The following is a 21,518-nucleotide window of genomic DNA, read 5'->3' on the forward strand; positions in this document are numbered from 1 at the left end:
TCAGGACAGAATTCTAATTTACCCTCGAGTAAATAAACATACTACAGGGAAAAAAAGATGGAGTTCTGCTTAAATGAGGATGGTAAACCATTTTACATGAAGGAGGTATTTTTTTTTGCCAGGATTTTTACCGAAAAAGTGAGTAGATATGAGTGTGTGTCTCACTTGATGTGATCAAGGGCCTTTTTCTAAAAGGAGCAGGACTGAACACTAGAAGGCAAGAATTTTTAAAGAACACTGAAACAAACAAATGAAGAGCAGGGGGGTGGTTTTTAACCCCCAAAGAAGTATACTAAATTATACAAGAGATCTTGAATGCTTGACCTAAAAAAGAAGGACTTGGCTTTGTCATTACTTTAAACGGCAAAGTTGAGTTAGCAGTTTTAAAACTGCCCTTCCAGTCTGCAGTGGAAGACTAGAAGCCGTGTTTTACCTTTGTCACACCCAGGATGGCACAAACAGTGCTGCAATACCTGGGCTGATCCTTTAACTTACAGACCCTGGCTACCATATACTAGGGACTTACAAGTGAGTTAGCTTATGACAACTGGGTATAAACCAAGCAAGCACACACAGTTTAAGGTGAGAGCACTGGCACTGAGCACTGGTTAACAGGTCTCAGTGCACTCTCAGATTTAAAAAACCAGAAGCATCAATCCAAAAATTTGGGCGTCCCATACAAAAAGAGGCATTTCCTTACAGTTGTCATCTTGCTTTGTGACACATGAATATTTTTAATTTCTAGGTGAAGCTTGAGTTTCAATTGTCAAACACAATGTTCTTTTTTCCTTCTTTCCCATGTGGATAAATGTTTTTTTTTGTGATTATTGTGGAATTATTTAATTAATAGCGCATTAAAGACATTTGCAGTGTGCAGCCTACTGCATGTATCTAATTATGTCACAGATAGTGTAGTTTGAAGGATGCAGAGAGAAACTGGATAGTGACAAAACCTTGAGAACTTGTTGAGCACATAATTGTATCATCTTGATTTAAATTGAGTAGGCAGCCTTATGAGAACTGTGTGTAGGTGTCAAAAATGTTAGAGTTCTCTTTTAATATAGTGCAGACTTGAAATGAGTGAGCAGACTTGGATTTAGAATTGCGCAGAACAAAGTAGGAGATTTTAGAGTGACCTCCTAAGAGAGACAATAGTGCTTTGTGAATATATGAAGCAACACCCACATAGTTGTCTAGCAGATGTCCATGACAGGGACTCCACATACTAACGTATAGGCCCAAGTGGAGTTTGTGTAATCACGCTAAGCGGAGCTCCGCAAAGTAGTAAAGTAACTCTGCCGTACTATGAGGAGTTTCGCGATCAGGGGCGTTCCCTTGTCCCGTCCATACGCGTAACTTTTACATCGTACCTTAACACGAAATCCTTTTTCAATCTAGTTAATCCTTGCCTCCTAAAGCTTGTAGAAGGCGGCGTCAGGAAGGGTTGCAGCCCCGTGCCCTGTTTTCAGAGGTGGAGGTGGCAGCGCTGTTCTTTTATGTCCAGAGCCACCTCCCATCCATCCTGGCAGCAGGTGGCAGCCCTGGGTTCGTGTAAGGACTGAGGGAGTGCCGGCAGCGTTGGGCGAGGGTGCGCCAGGCAGTGTACTGCCACTCTCGGGTCTGGAGCACCGAGCAGCAACTAATGCACCGGTGGTCTGACGTCCTGGACCGAAACCAGGACCTGCTGGACATGCTAGGAGTGGAGGTGGCGGGGCTCGGTGAGTAATTATTAATATTATTATTATTAATGTTTTAATGCTATTGCTAATATTTTTTTCCCAAATAACAGGCATGCTGTTCACACGCAGGTAAGTTACGTTTACAAATAGTATGTGATCGTCATTCTAGACAGGTGCTCAGCGCTACCTAAATGTACTTGTTGGTGCTCGCTTGTGATGATTATGTAAGAAGTAATGCAGAGACTCCTTTGTCCTGTCACTAAGATAGTGGTAATTAGTATTAGTAATTTAGGGGGGCCCGTCCTTTCACTTCAGTTCTTAGAGCAACCAATTTGCTGTATATGCATTTGAAGAAAAATGCAGACTTAGTGAATTGGCCCGTCAAAGGGGGTTGAGATTGCGAATGAGATGAGAAGAAGCATACATCTTTCAAATTTATTAGTAATTTCAAAATCTAGTTTACAAAATTTGGAATAGGGCTACGTAGGTTTCGGAAATTTGGAATAAGATAGAGCGGTCCTTAATGCTACTAGTCCAATGTTATTGCGATTGCCTTTTCCTTATTATTTATTTATCAACAATCTGTTTTTGTGTTTATGTCTTACATCAGCTTCCAGGGGTAAGAAGAGGACTGAGGCAGCTGAGAGAGCTGGAGGTGCGTCCCAATCCCAAAGTTCCTTGGCTGATGGCTCTGCTGGCCCCAGTAAGTCCTCCTGTTGTTAACTTTAATGAACAAGTTACTTACCATCGGTAACGATATATCTGTAAGAAACATTAGTTAGTTATAAATTATTTACCTTAGAATTACCCCCAGGTGTCAGAATGGATCCAGAAAGTTTTTTCGTCAGCAGTACCTCTGCACTTCAGAAGGTGCGATCGCTGAGGTGATGTTGCGGTAGCTACTTAGACGCCGCCCTCGTGCTCTGACATCAGTTCTGTACATGACTTTCCGCGCCAGAAACGCAGAGCCATGTAAGATACTGACCACTAGTGCACAAAACTAGGGCCCTGAAAGGATATCCTTAACCCTAGAAATCAGTTTGCAGAACGGAGAGGACGGGCGGGGTGGTAAGGAATCTATAACTAACTAATGTTTCTTACATCATCTGAAAGAAACCGGTTAGCTATAGATCCCTTACCTTTGAATAGATACCCCAGCAATACCAACCCCGGTGGTGGGTCTGAGAACCAATATCACACAAGAAAGTCCTGGAGAACAGAAAGGCCAAAGAAGCCGTCTCTCCGGACTTGGCTGTCCAGACAGTAGTGTTTTGTAAACATGTACAGCGATGCCCACGTAGCTGCCTGACAGATGTCATGTAGAGGAACTCCTCTACCCAAAGCAGTAGTGGCTGCCATCGCCCTGGTGGAATGGGCGTGTAGCCCCACCGGAGGCTCCTTTTTAGCCAGAGAAGAGCATGCATTTATACACCAAAACGACCCATCGAGAAATGGTTTGCTTATGTACGGCCCAACCTTTCTTGTCACCTACGTAGCCAACAAAGAGTTGGTCATCCACCCGGAACTGTTTTGGACGATCCAGATAGAAAGAAAGCGCACGTTTTGGGTCCAGAAGGTGGAGCCTCTCTTCCTCTTTCGAAGGATGCGGAGGCGGAAAGGTCGGCAAAGTGATAGTCTGCCCAATGTGGAAGGCAGTGACAACTTTGGGCAGGAAGGATGGAAGAGTCCTAAGGACAACTTTTTCCGGATGTTCAGATAGAAAAGAAGGCTAAGAAGAAAGCGCCTGGAGCTCACTCACTCGGCTGGCAGTGGTGATGGTCACCAGGAACGCAGTTTTGAGAGTCAAGAGTCATAAAGGACAGTTGTGAAGCGGCTCAAAGGGAGCGCACATTAAATAAGTTAAAACCAGGTTCAAGTCCCACTGAGACATAATGAAGGGAATAGGAGGAAAGAGATGAGTTATGCCTCTCAAGAAGCGACTTACAACTGGGGACTTGAAAAGGGAAGGCTGATCTGGAAGCCGAAAGAAGGCAGAGATGGCCGAAAGATAGCCCTTGATAGTGCCCAGAGCAGAGCCCTGCTGGGCTAAAAAAAGAAGAAACAAGAGAACCTCAGAAAGAGGGTCAGAAAGAGGATCCACAGCCTTTGTTGGGCACCATGCCACAAACTTGTTTCACCGGCAGGTGTATACCATCTTAGTGGAGGGATGCCTGGCTGCCAAGATAACATCTCAGACTTCAGGAGGCAGATCGAAAGACATCAACTGCTGCCACTCAATCTCCACGCAAGGAGGTGGAGGCTGGACAGGTTCGGGTGGAGGTCACTCCCCTGCTGCTGCGACAGAAGATCCCCCCCAAAGAGGCAGTCTGATCGGAGGATCGATGACCATGTTGAGCAGCTCGGGATACCAGACTCATCGTGCCCAATCTGGAGCCACAAGAATGACTAGGGCCCGGTCGCGCCTGATCTTCAGCACTCTGAGCAGAAGTGGTATAGGCGGAAAGGCGTACAACAGACCGCAACTCCACTCGCAACGAAAAGCGTCGCCTAGCGAATGCTGCCTTGGGAATTCCAATGAGCAGAATTGCTGACATAGCGCATTCTCTTCGGTGGCGAATAGATCTAACCAAAGCTCTCCCCACTTCTGAACCAGACCTTGCAACACCTCCGAGTGAAGACGCTATTCGTGATCCACCATGCACCTGTGGTTTAGTTTGTCCGCCCTGGTGTTCAGAGAACCTGCCAGGTGTTGAACCACCAGGGATATTCCCTGATGTTCCAGCCATTTCCACAGGCAGAGGGCCAATTGACATATGGTCCATGACCCCACCCCACCCAGTTTGTCGCAGTACCACATGGCTGTGGTGTTGTCCGTAAACACCTGCACTACTCTTCCCTAGACAGAGGGAAGGAATGCCTTCAGTGCAAGACGAATCACCCGGAGCTCCAGAAGGTTCATGTGGAGCCTGGACTCTGCCGGAGACCAGAGACCTCTGATCTCTGCCTCTCCCATGTGGCCACCCCATCCCAGAAGGGATGCGTCCGTCAGCACGATGTGGTCTGCTTGGGGATGGGAGAGGGATCTGCCATCAACCCAATCCTGGTTTGTGAGCCACCACTGCAGTTGTCGTGCAGTGCCCACTGGAACTTCAGGTCCCACTGCAGATCCCGCATATGCCATCTGGCATGAGTGACCAGCAGGATGCAGGCAGCCATGAGGCCGAGCAGCCTGCCCGAAACCCAGGATAGAGGCCGAAAGATCGGAATCATAGCCTGAATATCCTGGACTCGCCGTTCGGGAGGATAGGCCCAAAACTGCATCGTGTCCAGAACCGCTCCGATGAAGAGGAGCTTCTGAGAGGGAATCAGGTGTGACTATGGCACATTGATGGAGAACCCCAGCTAATGCAGGAGGTCGGCCGTAGTCTGGAGGTGGGAGACGACTGTCTGGGGCGAGCCCGCCTTCAACAGCCAGTCGTCGAGATAGGGGAAGACTGGAACCCCTGATCTGCGCAGATGAGCTGCGACCACCGCCATCACTTTCGTGAACATCCGAGGGGTGCTGGTAAGGCCAAAGAGGAGCACGGTAAGCTGAAAGTGTCCGTTCGCTACCGTGAACCGCAGGTAATGCCTGTGGGCCGGCAGGACGGGAATGTGGAAATATGCGTCCTGCAAGTCCAACGCTACCATCCAGTCTCCAGGGTCGAGGGCAGACAAGACCTGAGCCAGAGTTAACATCTTGAACCTCTCCTTCCGGAGGAAGCGATTGACGTCCCTGAGGTCCAAGACAGGACGCAGAACGATGGTGATGGCTCCGCGACCGGTCCCTCGACCTCCCACGGGACCGGGACCTTGAGCGGCACCGAGCCGACTGCCGGACTTCCAGCAACTTTTGGGACTGCTTCCGCAAAGTCGGGGCACGACTTGGGGTCATGGTCGCGCCCCAGGCAGTAGAGACACACGCGGTGCGGGTCCGTCACCGACATAATCTGATGACACTCCCCGCACGACTTGAAACCGGGCATCCCTACGACACCAGGAGACAAAAAGCCTAAAAAAAAGTCAAAAAATGACGGGGGTACTACTCTCTCCGGACCTGCGCTTGCTGGCGCGGAAAAAGAAAGAACTGACGTCAGCGCACGAGGGCGGCGTCCAAGTAGCAGCCGTGACATCATCTTGGCGACCACGACGACAACGACGAACGCGAAGCCGCACAACGCCACCTTCCGATGCCCAGGGGTACTGCTGACGAAAACTTTCCAGATCCAGTCTGACGCCTGGGGGTAATTCTAAGGTAAGGAGTCTATCACTATGTGTTTCTTTCAGATCTGTCTGTTGGCTTCAGGCCTAGGTCGCAGAGCCTTCCTGACCACACATTTCTGGCTCAGGGTTGATGGGGAAGTCATATCGGGTAGATTTGACAACAGTGATGCAAGCTTTTTTGTTATACCTACATATAATATGGCGTACATCAAAATCATATTTTTCAATATTAGCAGTGACATTCCCTTGCACAATGTAAATTTCAGACACAATTTTTGAGCTAAGTGTCTCTGAGAGATGAGAGGGGGCTTCGGATCCCACATCACTTCCAGAGCAGAACAGCATGAGTGCAGAGCCGCAAGGCACCACCTACCGGCATGCACAGGAACTGCTGAAAAGATTCCTGATCCAGTCTGATGCCTGCCGAATATTCAACAAGCATTGGCATAGCCAATAGAGCCTCTCCTTTGGGGCCTTATAAGTGTTTAGCCAGAGCTATTGACTTTGTCAATGTGTTTAAGCTGTGCTGTAGAGAAGTGTGGCTGCTGTGCAGCTTGCTGAAAAGTGTTAATAAAAAAGTGTCAGAAGAATTTTTGTTACCTTATGTATGACCAAGAAGGCATTATGTACAACTGAACAACCATATTAAAAAAAGTATTTACAATAAAACATTTCCTCAGTTTTCTTTTGTTCTTGCAATGCTGGCAACTTGTTCCTGAGTGATGCTGTGGTGGTGCTGAGTGATGCTGTGGTGCTGCTGTGTGATGCTGTGGTGGCCCTTGAGTGATGCTGTGGTGGTGCTGAGTGATGCTGTGGTGGTGCTGAGTGATGCTGTGGTGGTGCTGAGTGGTGCTGTGGTGGTGCTGAGTGATGCTGTGGTGGTGCTGAGTGGTGCTGTGGTGGTGCTGAGTGATGCTGTGGTGGCCCGGAGTGGTGCTGTGGGGGCGCGGAGTGGTGCTGTGGGGGCGCGGAGTGGTGCTGTGGGGGCGCGGAGTGGTGCTGTGGGGGCGCGGAGTGGTGCTGTGGGGGCGCGGAGTGGTGCTGTGGGGGCGCGGAGTGGTGCTGTGGGGGCGCGGAGTGGTGCTGTGGGGGCGCGGAGTGGTGCTGTGGGGGCGCGGAGTGGTGCTGTGGGGGCGCGGAGTGGTGCTGTGGGGGCGCGGAGTGGTGCTGTGGGGGCGCGGAGTGGTGCTGTGGGGGCGCGGAGTGGTGCTGTGGGGGCGCGGAGTGGTGCTGTGGGGGCGCGGAGTGGTGCTGTGGGGGCGCGGAGTGGTGCTGTGGGGGCGCGGAGTGGTGCTGTGGGGGCGCGGAGTGGTGCTGTGGGGGCGCGGAGTGGTGCTGTGGGGGCGCGGAGTGGTGCTGTGGGGGCGCGGAGTGGTGCTGTGGGGGCGCGGAGTGGTGCTGTGGGGGCGCGGAGTGGTGCTGTGGGGGCGCGGAGTGGTGCTGTGGGGGCGCGGAGTGGTGCTGTGGGGGCGCGGAGTGGTGCTGTGGGGGCGCGGAGTGGTGCTGTGGGGGCGCGGAGTGGTGCTGTGGGGGCGCGGAGTGGTGCTGTGGGGGCGCGGAGTGGTGCTGTGGGGGCGCGGAGTGGTGCTGTGGGGGCGCGGAGTGGTGCTGTGGGGGCGCGGAGTGGTGCTGTGGGGGCGCGGAGTGGTGCTGTGGGGGCGCTGAGTGATGCTGTGGTGGAGCTGAGTGATGCTGTGGTGGAGCTGAGTGATGCTGTGGTGGAGCTGAGTGATGCTGTGGTGGAGCTGAGTGATGCTGTGGTGGAGCTGAGTGATGCTGTGGTGGAGCTGAGTGATGCTGTGGTGGAGCTGAGTGATGCTGTGGTGGAGCTGAGTGATGCTGTGGTGGAGCTGAGTGATGCTGTGGTAGCGCTGAGTGATGCTGTGGTAGCGCTGAGTGATGCTGCGGTGGCGCTGAGTGATGCTGCGGTGGCGCTGAGTGATGCAGTGGTGGTGCTGAGTGATGCTGTGGTGGTGCTGAGTGATGCTGTGGTGGTGCTGAGTGATGCTGTGCCTGTGTTCTGTGGGCCCCATTACTAAGTCTGTGTAAGTTGCTGAGCTATTAAACATTGTAGCTCCTGGTAGGGTACCTTTCTGGGATTCCCTATAATATACCTTTTTATATACTTAATTAAATGGCTAACCATTTATGTTACTGATCTATTGATAGCTTGTTCAAAACTGAAACTCGTCATGGTAGAAGGTGAAGTAAATACAGAAGTACATTTAAATGCAATATATTTAAATTATAGAGTATGTAAACAAACTATTCAATTAAATATCACAGAGACTAGGCTCCAAGCGACACTTTTCTCATGTGAATGGGTCAGGAAAAAGGGCCGCTCGGCAGAAGCCCCCTTCAGGCTCCGTGCAGCCCCCTGAATGGCCTGCTCAGTGGAGCTGATCTCATTAATGGCGGAGAGGTGGGGCCCGGCCTTCAGGCAAGGTGGACACGGGTGGGGGGGGGGGGGGGGGCAACAGCCTGGCTTCTGTCAGGGAAGAAAGGAGGGAGTTAACTGAAAGGACTCCGATGGATTTATTGGGCGACAAGTAAAAGCCCCGAACAGAGGGAAGAGGTGGGGAGATGAAGGGAGCAAGGAGAAAGGGAGCAGGGCAGAGTGAAGGCGGAGGGGATATTGGAGGTGGCACTGAAGAGCGAAGTCCATCCAAAGAGGAATTAGTGATGGTGAGGGATGCAGCAAATAGAGGTGGTGACGTTGAGGCAGAGAACGAGAGTAGACAGGAAACAGAGCAGCAAGTGGATGGTGCAAAGGGAGTGGGGAACAGGATGTAATAACAAGCATTGGCCGCGCGTGAAGTAATGAAGCTTAAATCAAAGCAAGCAAGACACTCGACCACGAGACGTGCTCTGTGGTGGGGGAGGGGGAGGAGTGTTGAAGCGCGCGCTTGGGAGAGCAAGCGAGAGGAAAGCCAGATGGGGCCTGATCAAGCGATGCGAGGAATGCGCGTTACTGTGAGCGTAACCGCACGCTCTAGGCCACACAAAAAGCTGTGGTCGGCTTTTTAAAGCCCACTCACTAAATGTCTCGCCAGAGCAGCGTATGCGCTGGCTCAGGCGAGACCTAAAAAGGGAGGAATACACAGTTGGATGTCTCTATCAGAAGTGCTTCACATTTATTGAATGTATTTACTCGTTGACCAAGCTTAGTTGTGAAACTCGATCCATCCAATAGAGCTTTATTGTCCTCGAATTTGCACAGAGAAAAGCACTAGCGTCATCAAGTCATTCACCAAGATTTTGCACACACCTAGTAGATTCCCCATGTGAGTAACTGGGCCCGTTCTTGTCCAAATGATAAAGAAGCTCAAGAAGAATAAGTCTTCATTGATCTTTACTGAGACCTGTTTGTTGTCTTTAGGGACTTGGAATAATCTGGGACAGTCTATGGCCTCTTTCCTAAATGTACATCTTAGGAACCTGTCTTCATTCAGTAGTGGGCAAATATGCCCTTGCTACCGCTGAGCTCACACTACACTCTCCTCTGTGTGACCCTGACCCATAAATATATCTCTACCCACTTGGAATCCAGCTCTCCTGGGGCAAATGGTTCCGGGGAGATGCCAGCACACTGATAGCCTGAGTGTTGGTGCTCTGAAATACAGAAGAGACTGTCTGCACAGAGCGGGCGCTGCTATGTTGCATTCACCAGAGTCAGATGAGCTTATGATAAATGTAGCCCTCCGGCAATAGGAGGACCCGGAGAGATCACAATAATGTGTGCCTCGTATGTTCATTTTGGGCTGCCGGTCAACAGTCTTGGTTCCAACAACATAATGCGGTCTGGAGGCCTGGGCTTTACCAGAGCTCACTGTAACTGCAGCCATCATGAAGGTGTGAGTTCCATTCTCACCATCCAACTGTGCTTCCTGTAACCATTGCTCTTACTGCCCATGCTACTGTCTGCGTTGCTCTGCTCTGCACACTATCCTTTGTATTTGTGAAATAAATATGGACATTTACATCTCTCGACTTTTTATTTTTCATTAGTGATTATTACAAGAAGATGATCATTAAAAATGTGAATTTTCACAAATCAGGATTCTGCGACTAAATATCATTAAAAAAAAAACATACATTTGGCTTACCTCTTCGCGAAGTCTTGCTTCAGCCATACTTTTCTCCTCTATTACATTTTTATAGCTTTCAGCTGTTTCCTCATACTGTGCTGTAGAATTTTCCAGCTTTATTTTGAGCTTATTCACCTATAATGAACCAAAACAACAAGTTACTTACCTTCATTAATGCTCTTCCTGGTGATATTCTATGTAAACACAGATTACTCACCTGTAGAATAATCGCCATGGGCCAGACTGGATCCTAAAACTTTCCAAACAACGTTCCCATGCGCTGGTAGGTGGCGTATTGCAGCTCTGTGTTGACTTGGTTCCGACTTGGAAGTTTTGGAACAGAACCTCCTAGAAGCGCAACCCCTGAGCGGTGACACCAGTTTCGTGACTTTTTGTCCCATCAGATGCAGAGCACAAAACAATCAGAAGTACCAATGTGCAGATCTCTACTTTGAAATCTTTTTAGATGCGAAATAAAGGGCACTGCACTAGACATGGCAGGGTGGTGTGGAACCTGTGATTAGACCGAGTGCCATCAGAGACAGTGTCACTGACGGTAAGTAGCAAGTTAGTCTGGTGGGTACTTCTAACCTCAGATTTCTCACCTGTAGAATATATACCAAAGCAGTACATCCCCAAGGTGGAGGGTCTGGAGCGGCCTCAGACCAAAACGCCCCTCCTGTTGGGCCTGGCTGTCAAGGCAGCAGTGCTTCATGAACGTATGCACTGAAACCTATATCTCTGCCTGACAGATGTCAAGAAGAGGCACTCGGCATGCCATTGCGCAGTAGTAGCAGCCTGAGGCCTGATGAAAAGAGCCCTCTGTCCATCCGGGGCTGCTGCTTTGCTAATGTGTATCATGTCTTAATGCAGAGGACTATTTACCTGGAAAAGGTGATTTTCTACACTGCCTTGCCTTTCTTAGCCCCAGAGAACACTAGAAAGAACTGGTCTTTGGTGCAATCGATGTAAAAGCTCAAACCTCTTTTTGGGTTTAGCTGATGAAGTCCCTTCTCCTGTTTCAACGGGTGAGGCAGAGCAAGGAACGTTGGGAGGGTGATGGATTACCCAACAAGAAAAGAAGTAATGACTTTTGACAAACTGCCTTCCTGGTCGCCAACACTAGTTTCTCTGGAAAAAGATGCTTTAACGACAGTTGCACCAAGAGGGCCTGAAGCTCACTCAGGTGGCGGGCTGAAGTCACTAGGGCGAAGATGACAGTTTTCAGAGCAACCAGACACAATGAGCAGCTGTGCATCGACTTGAAGGAAGAGCACATATGGAAAGTAAGGACTAAATTGAGATCCCTACCATGTGGCATCACAAAGGGTTTTGGGGAATAAATATGTCACAAAAGGTGATTCAAATAAACACGATTGGTTTGGCAAATGCAAAACAAGACTAAAGTATGGCAAATGGCTTTTATTGGTTCCCATTGCAAGTCTGTGCTTGGCGAAGACTAAACAACAATACAATGTTAAGCCTGCACCAGGTCAGTACCGAACCGAACACAGTCAACTGCCACTGCTCAATCTCCCTACAGGAGGCATAGATTGCATGGGACTGGGTGCAGGACCCTGCCCTGCTGCTATGACAGAAAATCCTCCTGAAAGGATAGAATGATCAAAGGACAGATGTTCATGCCCAGAAGTTCCGGATAGCACACTCTTCTGGTACAGTCTGGAACGACTAGGACCGGATTATTCCTGATCTTTTTCAGAACTCGGGGCAGGAAACGTAGCAGCAATAAGGCATACAGAGATTCCGTGCTCCACTATAACCTGAATGCATCTCCTAGAGACAGCCTTCTTTGGAACTCCAGCGTGCAAACGTTTTGACACTGCCATTCTCGACTGGCAAAAATATCTAAACAGGGTTCTCCATATTACTGGAAGATTCCCTGCACTACCTATGGGCGTAGTTTCCATTTATGATCCACCAGGTGCTATTGGCTGAGTTTGTTCGCCCTGGTGTTCAAAGCTACCACCAGGTTGTTCAAAACCAGCGACAGTCCCTGAGGGACCAGCCAACTCCAGAGACACAGACCTTCTTGGCACAGAGCCCAGGGCCCCACTCCAACCCTGCTCACCACATGACTGTGATGTTGTCCGTGAGAACTTGCACCAGCCTCCCCTTGATGGACCGCAAGAATGCCTTCAGCACTAGGAGGCTGGCCTGCAACTAGAGCAGAATCATGTGGAGTTGGATTTCCACTAGAGACCAGAGTCTGCTGTTCTTCACCTCTCCCAGAAAACCCCAGCCCAGTAGTGACATATCTTGTCACCATCGTCAACCCTGGGTGGAAATGGGAGAGGAGTCTGACGCTGAAGATGCTGCCACCACTGAAAGTCATTTCCAGTGTCTGACGACACCTGTATGGAATCAGACAGGTTCCATTGGTACTGAGCCCCCTGAAGACTTCAGATCCCACTGCAGCGTTTTTCCCACTTGGCATAGTCGACAAGCAGGATGCTGGAGGCCAATAAGCCATGACCCCACAGAGCCACTCCAACTGACATCCAGGACCGGGGCTAAAACATTGGGATCAAAGCCCAAATGTCCTGGACTCGCTGTACTAGAGGGAAGACCCAGAACAGTACTGTATCCAGGATGACTCCTATAAAAGGAAGCCTTTGCAGAGGAGTCCAGGGTGACTTCAGCACAATCATCATGAATCTGAGAGATATTTCCATTGTCTAAAGATGGTCTACAAATAACTGTGGCAAGCCCTCCTACAGATGCCAGTCTTCGAGGTAGGGGAAAACCACTATCCCTGACCTCCAAAGATGTGCTGCAACCACTGCCATCACTTTTGTGAATGCCTGATGGGCAATGGTAAGGCTGAAGGGGAGCTCAGTAAATTGGAAATACTCCTGGTCTACCCTGGGCCACAGGTAACATAAAGGAGTTCATCGCACAAGGAAACAGTGAGAAAAACATAGAGCTCCAACTTCCGAAGTCAAAGCCCTCTCTATGGCCTCTTTGGACATGAGGGCCTGCACTTCCTGCAGTAAAACAGGAGCTCAGGGTGCATAAGGACCAATTGGGGAATTGGCTCCTTGGTGAATCGGGTGTGAGATCGAATGTTATGCCGACACCCTCATGACTTCTCTGAAGCGAGAGAGAGGTGAGATGGGGTGAGTCCTGCTTGGCCTTCTTGTACTTCCTCTTTCACTTCAATTTGGGCTAACCAGAAGACTTCAACCACCATCAGAACTTGTCGCAGGAACAAAATCCAGAGCTTGAGCGACACCAAGCTCTCAACTTTGAATGGGAGTGAGACTTGCACATTATCTTCCAGTGTTCTGTGATGTACAGCTTTGCTTCTCAACTTTGGGTTCATGAGGGCAATTCCTCACACAACTTGGAGTCGTGTCCTGATCACAAATACAAAAGTCATACTTTGTGGCGGTCTGGCACAGACATTTATTTATGACAGTCCTTGCATGGGTCAAATCTTGCCATCTTGGAATGGGGCATAGTTCAATTGCACACTGGTTTTATTTTTTTGTAGAAAAAAATGTAGACCAACTTTTTTCTAATGATGAGCTAAAAGGAAGACGAGAGGTACAGGTACAGGTTGGAAAGCACAGAAAATAAAGATATGTTGCCACAGCCCAGGGGTGGCACTTGTATGCCATCTACCGGCATCTGGGAAAATTGCTTCAAAAGTTCTTGGATCGAGTCTGGCATCTGGGGATAATACTATAGGGGAAGTATCTGTTGGTAAATTCCTAAACATACTGTGTATAAATATACAAAAAATATATATTTATAAGTTACTTGTCTCCAACATTGTTAGTCTAGCAATATATTTCAGAAGTCCAGTGTGCTGTGAATGTCCTTTCAATTTTTAGCAAGAATCCCAAAGGTCATTACTTTCATCATTATCAGTTGCTTATAATCAATGATGAGCTATGTAGGAATTGTACACGAATTGGCAAGGACTTAGCACCCTTGTAAGTCCCTGGTAAATGGTACATATGGTACACAGGGCTTGGGTAATAAAGAGGGTCCTTATGGGCTGCAGCATTTATTATGCCACACAAAGGGACCCACACAAAAACTGCATGCACACTGCCATTGCAGGATACGTGAAATGATGAAAACCATTCTGAAAACACGACATGGCACCTCACTAACAGCCTAAACTGCCAGATTTTTAAGGACTTCCTAAAACTGATGAGAGGTAGCCTGATTTAATTCCAGTGGCAGGAGATTCCAGTTTTGAGTTATACAGAGGATGGTACTCCTGCGCCCCAGAAAATTAGTCTGTGCTTGAAGACTATCAAATCTTTAGCTGAGCTAAAATGAAAGGACCTGCCTGGTACATACCATCTGAATTTGTCTTTTAGATACCCTGGGCCGAGTGCTGAAGAGGCTGAGACAATACTGGGGACATTTCATCAACATTCGCACTGCTGCATTTGGCAGGATCTGTAATCTATTAAGTAATTTTTTGGGGTAGAATATGATGAAGCCCATAAGAGCAGTCTTTTCTGGATTGTGCAAGTGTAATGACTACGGTTTTCAGAAAGTGAAAGAGAAGAAATGGCACCACCTCGGTGCATTGATGTCGGTTACTTTCCATGACTTTCCACGCCAGGAGCACAGAGCCGTGAAGAGCACTGGTGTTGGTGTGTTTCTGAACAACTAGGGCCCTGAAAGGGAACAGCCCTGACCCTAAAAATCTGTCTGCAGAGTGGAAAGGATGAGTGGGTCTGTAAGAAATCTGCAGCTAGATCATGTCTCTACCAGATAAGGTGTTACAGAAGGTAAGTAACTTGTCCATCTGAAAGAGACATTTTGATGCAAAGGACGACCCATCGAGAGATCGTCCTTTTCTGCACCATATGACATTCTTTCACTCCCAAGTACCCCACGAAGAGTTGGTTGTCCACCCGGACTTTTGTGTGGTCAAGGTAGAGTAACAAGGCTCTTTTGGGTCCAGATGGTGGAGTTGCTCCTCTTCTTTAGAGGGATGAGGAGGGGTGTAGAAAGTGGTCAGGGTGACAGATTGTCCGATGTGGAATGGTGTTACCACTTTTGGTAAGAAATAGGTCCTAGCGTGAAGCACCAACTTATCAGGGATGATGATCAGGTAAGGAGGCTTGGATGACAGAGCTTACAATTCCCTCACCCTCCTGAGAGATGTTATTGCCACTAAAAAGGCAGATTTGATGGTGTAGGAAGCTGGCTCTGTATAAACTATACCAATGTAAGGTATAGTGTGCACAGAGTCCAGTGGATGGCCAGAGGCGTTACAGAGGTTAAAGCAGAGAATACCTAACTCTCTTTTGTGGTAGTGTGGTTGAGCAGTTAGGCTTATCAGAGGGCTGTGGCTGTGTTAAGCATTTGTTGTACACACTCAGGCAAGAAATGAGTAGACACACTCAAAGACTGAATCCAAGTTCAATTGTTTCGTATAAAAAAGTTATTACTTTGGTATTTTATTTTAGAACCAAGAGGAGCTCAGTTGCAGGTAAGTAAGAGTTTTTAAGAATAGGCGGTACTTTTCAAATACAGTAGGTATTATTTTGCAAAGGCATAGAAATAATTAACACGAGTATTAAAAATACCTTGGTAATGTTAATCAAAAATTAGCAACCTTAGCAAATTTAAGAGAAACAATTTAGTACAATAGGCAGAAATGAAATGTAATCCCATGAAAGGAAAACAGTTATGCATATTTACTGGTAGGTACTCAACTTACACATCCAGTCTTCAGGAGTTTAGACCAACACTGGGCAAGGGTCAGATCAAGGTAGATACTGCACCACCAGCGGCACTGGGAGGGCCGGGTGAAGAGGTCACTGGGCTCAATGTAAGTCGATGGAGAACGGGGTCACGCACAAGAGGTGCTGGTTGCAGGTATGCACCCGAAGTTTCAGGCCACAGGCCCTGGGGGTTAAAGCAAGCAGATCGGGGGTCACAAGGCAAGACCAAACATACATACACCACCAGTGGCACAGGGGAGTCCAGGTAAAGGGTGCAAATCAGCATTGGGCGCCCAAAACAAGTGTATGGGGAAGCTCAGTTGCACAAATAGGCTGCAGGCTCGAGCCAGGAGGCTGGACGAAGGTGACCAGCTGGACAAGTAAGTTGAGATGTTAGAGAAGGCCTGGGCACAGTCAGGTGAGCTCCCCAAACTCAGAGGGCTGAGGATGCAGGAGTGCCTTCTGGTGTTGGATTTTCTTTACCAAAGCCAGTAGCGGTCAGGGGGATCCTTTGTGAAGAAGCTACAGGGGTCTCCATGGAGGCCAGGAGAGGTCAGCCACTGATGGAGTTGAGGTCAGGATCATTTGGAAGGCTTCACTGGACAGCTGAACCATTCAGAGTCGGGCCGTGGACGTTGGGTGCAAATTGGGCAGGAAAAGTTGATACAGATGGATCCCGAGCGCTTGTAGCTGGATTCCTCTGGACAGGGCCGCTGTCCTCTGTAGATCTGGTCTTCGTTGAATAGTGGCAGTCTCCCTAGGGTTTCTGGAAGTCGCTGGTCACAGGACTGGCGTTTTCTTCTCCGCAAGTTCTTTAAGCTGGAGACCGGCTGGTAGGGCTGGGGCTAAGTCAGTAGTCGTCTTCGGGCTTAGCTGCACAACTTCTTCTTCATCCTTCTTCATAAGTTGCAGGAATCTCAAGATCAAGGTTCAGGTTTGCCCTAAATACCGAATTTAGGGGCGTTACAAGTATTAGCAGGTAGTAGCCAATGGGCTACTTACCTTTTAGGGTGACTATACCTTTTGAATGTGTCCTCCCTTTGGGGAGGGGGCACCCCTTAACCAGACTGTCTAAAATCCTTACATCTAACATGGAGGATTTTCTAAGGAGAGGGTCATTTCAGCTCTTGGCACCCCAGGGGTGGTCCTGGCTGAGAGGGACACACCTCTCTTGACTACTAAGTTTACCGCCGACCTTACCGCCAAAAGTTCAGCTTGTCTGGGGGGACAGGCATCTCCACTAGCTATAGAGGCCCTGGCTAGCATATCAAAGGGCAGGAAGCCCTTGAGGCTCGCCACCCTGCTTGCTATTCCTGCTTGGGGGTAGCTGAGAAGCACGCCCACTCCAAGCAGGCTTTGTTCCTAACCACCAGAGCACAAGAGCTCCCACCTCAGGGGGTCAGAAACATGTCTGTGTGTGGCAGGCTGGTGCAGACCAGTCAGTTACACACTAGAGAGTTGGTCGTTTTTTCAGGGGGTATCTCTAAGATGCACTGTGAGTGCATTTTACAATAAATCCAACACTGGCATCAGTGTGGGTTTTTTGTGCTGAAAAGTTTGATACCAAACTTCTTAGCATTCAGTAAAGCCATCATGGAGCTGTGGAGTTCTTCCAGGCCATGTACTCAATACGGCTTCACTGCACTTACAATGTCTAAGAATGGACTTAGACACTGTAGGGACATATTGCTCATGCAGCAAAGTCCTCACTTGTGGTATAGTACACCTTGCCTTAGGGCTGTGAAGCAGCCTGCTAGAGGAGCGACTTACCTATGCCACAGACAGTGTTGGTGGGCATGACACACAGGGATGTGTGCCATATCGACTTGTAGGTTTTATCTGTACCAAAACACATAGTCTGCAATGGCAGTGTGTATGTGTTAGCCAAGGCATCTCAGAGAGTGGCAAAATGCATGCAGCAGCCTTTAGAGGCACTCTATGGTCACAAGGCCCTTGGTACCAGTGACACCTTTTATACATGTGGGCCAGAGGGCTGCCAATTGTGGAAACAAAAGTACAGTTTTGGGAAAGAACACAGGCACTGGGAACTTGACTGACAGGGACCTACTGCACATTCAGTCAAAGTGCATCAGATATTAGATCAAAACTGGGGGCGGGGGGAGGGTAACCATAACCATGCAAAAAGGGTCTCTTTCCTACACAACCTGACCAAACGAAAGAGGATGAGACAAACCTTTCCCAAGAGAGTCTTTATTGTCTAAGTGGAAGAACCTGGAAAGTCTATCTGCTTTGGCATGGGCCATTACACCGTAAAGTCCATTTCCTGTAGGGAGATGGACCACCTCTAAAGTTTTGGGTTCTCATCTTTCTTCAGCATAAGACATCTGAGACGTCTGTGGTCAATTTGAATCAAGAAGTGAGTAGCAAATAGGTATGGCCTCAACATCTTCAAAGACCAGACCACAGCAAAAGCCTCCCTCTCAATGGGACTCCAACGCTATTTCCTAGGGAGTACCCTCCTGCTAATAAAAGCAACAGGCTGGTCTTGGCCATCATTGTTGGTCTGGGATAGGACTGCTTCTATACCTAGCTCAGAGACATCAGTCTGCACAATGAACTGCTTAGAGTAGTCTGGAGCTTTGAGAATCGGTGCTGAGCACATTGCCTCTTTCAGGGTGTCAAATGCCTTCTGACAACAAACAAACAAGTTACTTACCTTTGGTAACGATATCTCTGTAAGAGACATATATTAGTTATAGATTCCTTACTTTAGAATTACCTCCAGGCGTCAGACTGGATCAGGAAAATGTTTCTGTAGCAGTACCCCTGGCCGTCGGTAGGTGGCATCGGTCAACTCCAAGTCTGTCGTCGGAGTCATGGTTGCCGGGATGACGTTATGGTATCTATTTAGACGCCACCCCTGCGCGCTGACGTCAGTTCTGACAAGACTTTCCAAGACAGAAGAACAGAGCCATGCAAGACACTGACCACTGGTGCACAAAACAAGGGCCCTGAAAGGGTGTCCCTTACACTAGAAGTCTGTTCGCAGAACTGGGAGGATGGCTGGGGAGGTAAAGAATCTATAGCTAATATAAGTCTCTTACAGATACTTCGTTACTGAAGGCAAGTAACTTGTTCATCTGATCTTATAGATCCCTTACCTTAGAATAGATACCCCAGCAATGCCAACCCCGGAGGAGGGTCTGCGAACCAAGTTCACACCAGAAATTCATGGAGAACAGAACGTCTAAAATAGCCGTCTCTCCGGACTTGGCTATCCAGGGAATAATGTTTGATGAACATGTACAAGGATGCCCATGTGGCTGCCTGGCAGATGTCAATGAGCGTCACCCTGGAAAAATGGGCATGCAGTCCTACTGGAGGTTCCTTTTTCGCCAAAGAATAGCACATTTTGATGCATAGGACAACCCATCGAGAAATGGTACTTTGTACACGGCCTGACCTTTCTCAGCACCCATATAACCCACGAAAAGTTGATCATCCGCCTGGAATTCTTTAGTGCGGTCAATGTAGAAGGACGGAGCACGTTTTGGGTCCAGACGGTGGAGTCTCTCCTCCTCTTTGGAAGGGTGCGTAGGCGGGAAGAAGGTGGGCAATGTGATGGACTGACCTATGTGAAAAGAGTTAACCACTTTAGGCAGAACAGAGGGCCTAGTGTGAAGAACCAATTTGTCTGGATGAACTGCAAGAAAAGGAGGCTTAGAGGAAAGAGCCTGAAGCTCACTCACCGTACGAGCAGATGTGATGGCAAGCAGGAAAGCGGTCTTCAAGGTAAGAAGACGAAGAGGACAATTATGTAGTGGCTCGAAGGGAGCACACATAAGGAAAGTAAGAACAAGATTCAAGTCCAACTCGGGCATTATGAAATGAGAGGGAGGAAAGAGATGACTAATGCCCTTTATAAATCTATTTACATTCGGAGACTTGAAAAGAGAAGGCTGATCAGGAAGGCGCAGAAAGGCAGAGATGGTGGAAAGGTAGCCTTTAAGAGTGCCCAGAGTAGAGCCCAGAGTAGAGCCCTGATGGGCCAAAGATAGAATGAAGAGGACAACCTCTGAAAGAGGAGCAGAAAGGGAACTCACAGCCTTTGCTGTGCACCATGCCACACATTTGTTCCATCTATAGGCGTATAGCGTTTTAGTGGAGGAACGCCTGGCTGACAAAATGACATTACAGACTTCGGGAGGAAGGTCAAAAGCTGTCAACTGTTGCTGCTCAATTTCCACGCAAGGAGGTGGAGGCTGGACAGTTTCGGGTGGAGGAACATCCCCTGCTGCTGCGACATAAGATACTCCCAAAGAGGCAGTCTGATCAGAGGAACGATGGCCATGCTCAAGAGCTCGGGGTACCAGACTCTTTGTGCCAAGTCCGGAGCAACAAGAATGATGGGCCAGGTCCCGCTTGATCTTCTTCAGCGCTCTGGGCAAAAGAGGTACAGGTGGAAATGCTTATAGAAGGCAGCAATTCCACTTGCGATGAAAAGCGTCGCCGAGCGAGTGCCGCCTTGGAAACTCTAATGCGCAGAACTGCTGACACTGCACGTTCTCTTCAGTGGCAAACCGATCTAACGAAGGCTCTCCCCACTGCCGAAAGAGACCTTGCACCACCCCTGAGTGAAGACGCCATTCGGGCTCCATCATGCACCGGCGGCTGAATTTGTCTGCACTGGCCTTCAAAGAACCTGCCAGGTGTTGAACAACCAGGGACATGCCCTTATGTGAACACCTGCACTACTCTTCCTTTGATAGAAGGAAGGAATGCCTTCATTGCAAGACCGATCGCCCGGAGCTCCAAAAGGTTGATGTGGAGACCGGACTCCGCCAGTGACCAGAGACCCCTGATCTCCGACTCTCCCAGGTGGCCGCCCCATCCCAGGAGTGACACATCTGTTACTACTGTGAACTCTGGTTGGGCAAGGGAGAGGGATCTGCCGCAGACCCAATCCTGGTTTGTGAGCCACCACTGCAACTGACGTGCAGTCCCCTCCGAGATCTGGACGACATCAGAAAGATTCCCCTGATGCTGTGCCAACTGGAACTTCAGGTTATACTGCAGATCCCGCATATGCCACTTTGCATGATTCACCAGCAGGATGCAGGAGGCCATGAGGCCCAGCAGCCTTAGGGTCATGATCACCCAAATCCGGGATAGAGGCTGAAAATTGGTATCATAGCCCAAATATCCCAGACTCACTGCTCGGAAGGATAAGCCTGAAACTGCACTGTATCCAGAACTACTCTGATGAAAAGGAGCTTCTGAGAGGGAATCAGGTGTGACTTTGGCACGTTGATAGTGAACTCCAGCGAGTGCAGGAGGTCCGCCGTAGTCTGGAGGTAGGAGACGACAGCCTGGAGCAAGCTCGCCTTCAACAGCCAGTTATCGAGATAGGGGAAGACTGGAACCCCTGATCTGCGCAGATGAGCTGCGACCACCGCCATCACTTTCGTGAACACCCGAGGGGCACTGGTAAGGCCAAAAGGGAGCACGGTAAGCTGAAAATGCCTCGTGGCCTACCGTGAACAGTAGGTAAAGCTTGTAGGCTGGCAGGATGGGGATGTGAAAGTAGGCGTCCTGCAAGTCCAATGCTACCATCCAGTATCCGGGATCGAGGGCAGACAGGACATGAGCCAACGTGAGCATTTTGAACTTCTCCTTCCTGTGAGAAGGTGGAATGATACAAGGTGCCCACTAGAACTAGTGGACAACATATATCAGTCCAAACAACCCCTTATGGTGATAGGTTAAAGACCACCTTTATTGAAAGCTATCCTAGTTGTAGCTATGGAGAGCAGCCTTCGGGCTAAGTCTTGAAGGAATGTAAAGCAGCT

The 21,518-nt window shown here is 48.9% G+C and overlaps 1 protein-coding gene across 1 annotated transcript in view; it reads right to left on the reverse strand.

Moving 5' to 3' along the window:
• The window catches only part of LOC146871866 (synaptonemal complex protein 1-like), a 2,219,271-nt gene that overhangs the window by 1,904,421 nt on the left and 293,332 nt on the right, over positions 1-21,518 (reverse strand). Inside the window, exon 5 of the mRNA XM_085652069.1 lies at positions 10,010-10,126. Within this exon, the coding sequence (XP_085508195.1) occupies positions 10,010-10,126 (117 nt within the window). The remainder of the gene's footprint in view (positions 1-10,009; positions 10,127-21,518) is intronic.

This window comes from Triturus cristatus, chromosome 1_1 (genome assembly GCF_964204655.1).
Source record: "Triturus cristatus chromosome 1_1, aTriCri1.1, whole genome shotgun sequence".
In the NCBI taxonomy this organism is placed as follows: domain Eukaryota; kingdom Metazoa; phylum Chordata; class Amphibia; order Caudata; family Salamandridae; genus Triturus; species Triturus cristatus.